The 2,579-nt window shown below is 35.2% G+C and overlaps 1 protein-coding gene across 1 annotated transcript; it reads right to left on the minus strand.

Annotated features, from left to right (window-relative positions):
- Nucleotides 1–956: 956 nt before the first annotated feature.
- Nucleotides 957–2,460, minus strand: LOC121939013 (kynureninase-like). Its single transcript, XM_042482164.1, has 2 exons — nt 2,228–2,460; nt 957–1,238 (listed from the first exon to the last, which is right to left on the minus strand). The coding sequence occupies exons 1-2, from the start codon at nt 2,438–2,440 to the stop codon at nt 1,122–1,124; spliced, it is 330 nt and encodes a 109-aa protein (XP_042338098.1). The 5' UTR covers nt 2,441–2,460; the 3' UTR covers nt 957–1,121.
- Nucleotides 2,461–2,579: the final 119 nt, after the last annotated feature.

Below are 2,579 nucleotides of genomic sequence, written 5' to 3' on the forward strand. Positions count from 1 at the left end.
AACCCTAACCCTAACCCTAACCTACCCCTAACCCTAACCCTAACCCTTCTTCATCATCTGTATACTGTAACCCTAACCCTAACCCTAACCCTAACCCTAACCCTCTAACCCTAACCCTAACCCTAACCCTAACTAGGGTTGACACTAACCTAACCCTAACCCTAACCCTACCCCTAACCCTAACCCCTAACCCTAGCCTAACCCTAACCCTAACCCTAACCCCTAACCCTAACCCTAACCCTAACCCCTAACCCTAACCCTAACCCTAACCCTATTATTTACTTAATTACTTATTTGCTTGATTACTGATGTACTTAATTACTGATGTACTTGATTACTTACCCACGGTTCTCTGTTCTTGGGTGCCCTCTGCTGCTCACCCTCGAAGCCTGCAGCCGCATTGTTTTTCCAGCGGAGGGCTTTCCTTTCTCACCTGTTGTTCATTTGCTCAGGTTTCAAAGTGTTAATTGAAAGTAATAATTAAAGCAGCACGATATGTTTCTGACCCGAGGGAAAATATCGGAAAGTTTTCGTATCTGAGAGAAAACATGAGCGACAACGTTTGAATCCTTATTGAATATTTGAATCATATTTATATTGTTAATTTTCACTTATATCCATTTTTCAGTCATTTAACTGTAAATTATATTCTTTAATTTATTTCTATTTATTTCTTTTTTTATTTTCATAAAATAATACTTCCATAATTTTGCATTATGGCATTTTTACCCTTATTTTTTATTATTTTTTTGCATTATAATTATTACTAATTTGTTTTTAATTTGCTCTTTTTATTTAATCTTTTGCAGTACTGAATGAGAGAGTCATTTAGACACATCAAACATCGAAAACTAGACTAAATGCACAAAATACTGAACTCTAATATGAAATATGAAATACTAATTGTGTCTCTTGTAAAAAAAAAACAAAACAAAAAGGCCAATTTCTGAGACGGTTTTTCGTTTTATTTCTGAGGTTTCGGTGGTTTTTCAAGTACAAATTCAGTTTTTGGAATTTTGGAAGAAAGACCGTGTTGCCGGGTGTTTGAGCCGCTCCGGTGGGCGGATTTAACGCTGTGCGGACAGTGAAGCACACCTGTCTTCACCTGTCTTCACCTGTCTTCACTCGCCGGCTGACAGAGCTGCTCCCAGCGTCTCCACGAAGCGATGGACGTCGCTGAACGAGTTGTAGAGCGGCACCGGGGCGACGCGCAGCACGCTGGGCTCCCTCATGTCACACTGAAAAACGATTCACAAACAAACGTCCTCACAATATTTTGACACGTCTATGCTGTCATTTTTTTCTCTTTATTTATTTATTTTTCTTCATGTATATGAATTTATCAATATTGAGTTGGAATATAAAAGAAAATAATTTTATAAATTATTTAAAATTTTGTTTACAGTGCAAACAATGTGCTTTTTATTTAATTACTTATATACTTGATTACTTACTTACATAATTACTTATATACACGATTACTTATATACTTAATTACTTATTTACTTAATCAGTTACTTACTTAATTACTTATATACTCATTACTTACATATTTAATTACTTATATACTTGATTACTTACTTACATAATTACTTATTTACTTAATTGCTCATGTACTTGATTAATTGTGTAATTACTTATTTACTTAGTTACTTATGTACTTGATTACTTACTTAATTACTTATTTAATTACCTAATTACTTAAGTACTTGATTACTTACTTAATTACTTCATTAATTACCTAATTACTTAAGTACTTGATTACTTACTTCTTTACTTATTATTTACTTATTTGATTACTTACATACTTCATTTTAAAAATGATTAAAAATCTGGTTTTTCCATTTCTTTTCTTTTATGTGTATTTGAATTTGTTTTCTCCGTGTTTTTGTTTCCAGTTGTATCTAAAACCTCCGCGCTCAGTCATCTCACTGCAGGAAACTCATGTTTTTGATGCGTATGAATGTAAAAAAGATAAATCCATCTTGTTTGTTTTCAATTCTCCACATTTTAAAACATATCATTTACTTATTTTTATTGAAAATGTATATTTTTTAATAAGTTTATTGTGACTGTTATAGACCAAAATAAAGGAAAATTCCTACCAGATCCTGAAATTTGGGGTTTAAACCAGCATGATCCTTAAAAGGGAAGTTTCTGATGAAAATATTTTAAATAAATTAGGATTTCTTTGCAGCTGCATCTGCATCAGGTGCTCGGGACTCACCGCGACCCCCCTCCTCTCCAGCTCCTGGAAGATCCTCCGGATGGGCACGGAGAAGGAGAGCGACAGCTGACAGCCTCTCTGCTGAGGGTCGGAGGGCGTGATGATGCGGACGTGAGGTTTGTGAGGCCGGGCGGCGTCCGCGGCGTAATAATGCTGGATCAGATACTCCAGGTAGCCCGTGAGCAGCAGAGACTTCCTGCGTAACATCTGCATGCTGGTCAAGTTAAACACCTGGAAACATGAAAATGACTTCTGATGCTTTTTCACTGAAAATAAAAATTTCATCAAACCCAGCTATACCTTTCTTTTTTAAATTTCTCATTCTTATACCTTTTTGTTAGGTTTAAGAATT

Source organism: Plectropomus leopardus, unplaced genomic scaffold (assembly GCF_008729295.1).
Source record: "Plectropomus leopardus isolate mb unplaced genomic scaffold, YSFRI_Pleo_2.0 unplaced_scaffold3980, whole genome shotgun sequence".
NCBI classification, from domain to species: Eukaryota; Metazoa; Chordata; class Actinopteri; order Perciformes; family Serranidae; genus Plectropomus; species Plectropomus leopardus.

Excerpts from the sequence above, each read along its gene's own strand:
- LOC121939013 (XM_042482164.1), bottom strand. The coding sequence starts at position 2,440 with ATGCAGATGTTACGCAGGAAGTCTCTGCTGCTCACGGGCTACCTGGAG. Across the intron at positions 1,239-2,227 it reads TGGAGAGGAGGGGGGTCGCG|TGTGACATGAGGGAGCCCAG; the intron begins GTGAGTCCCGAG and ends ATCGTTTTTCAG.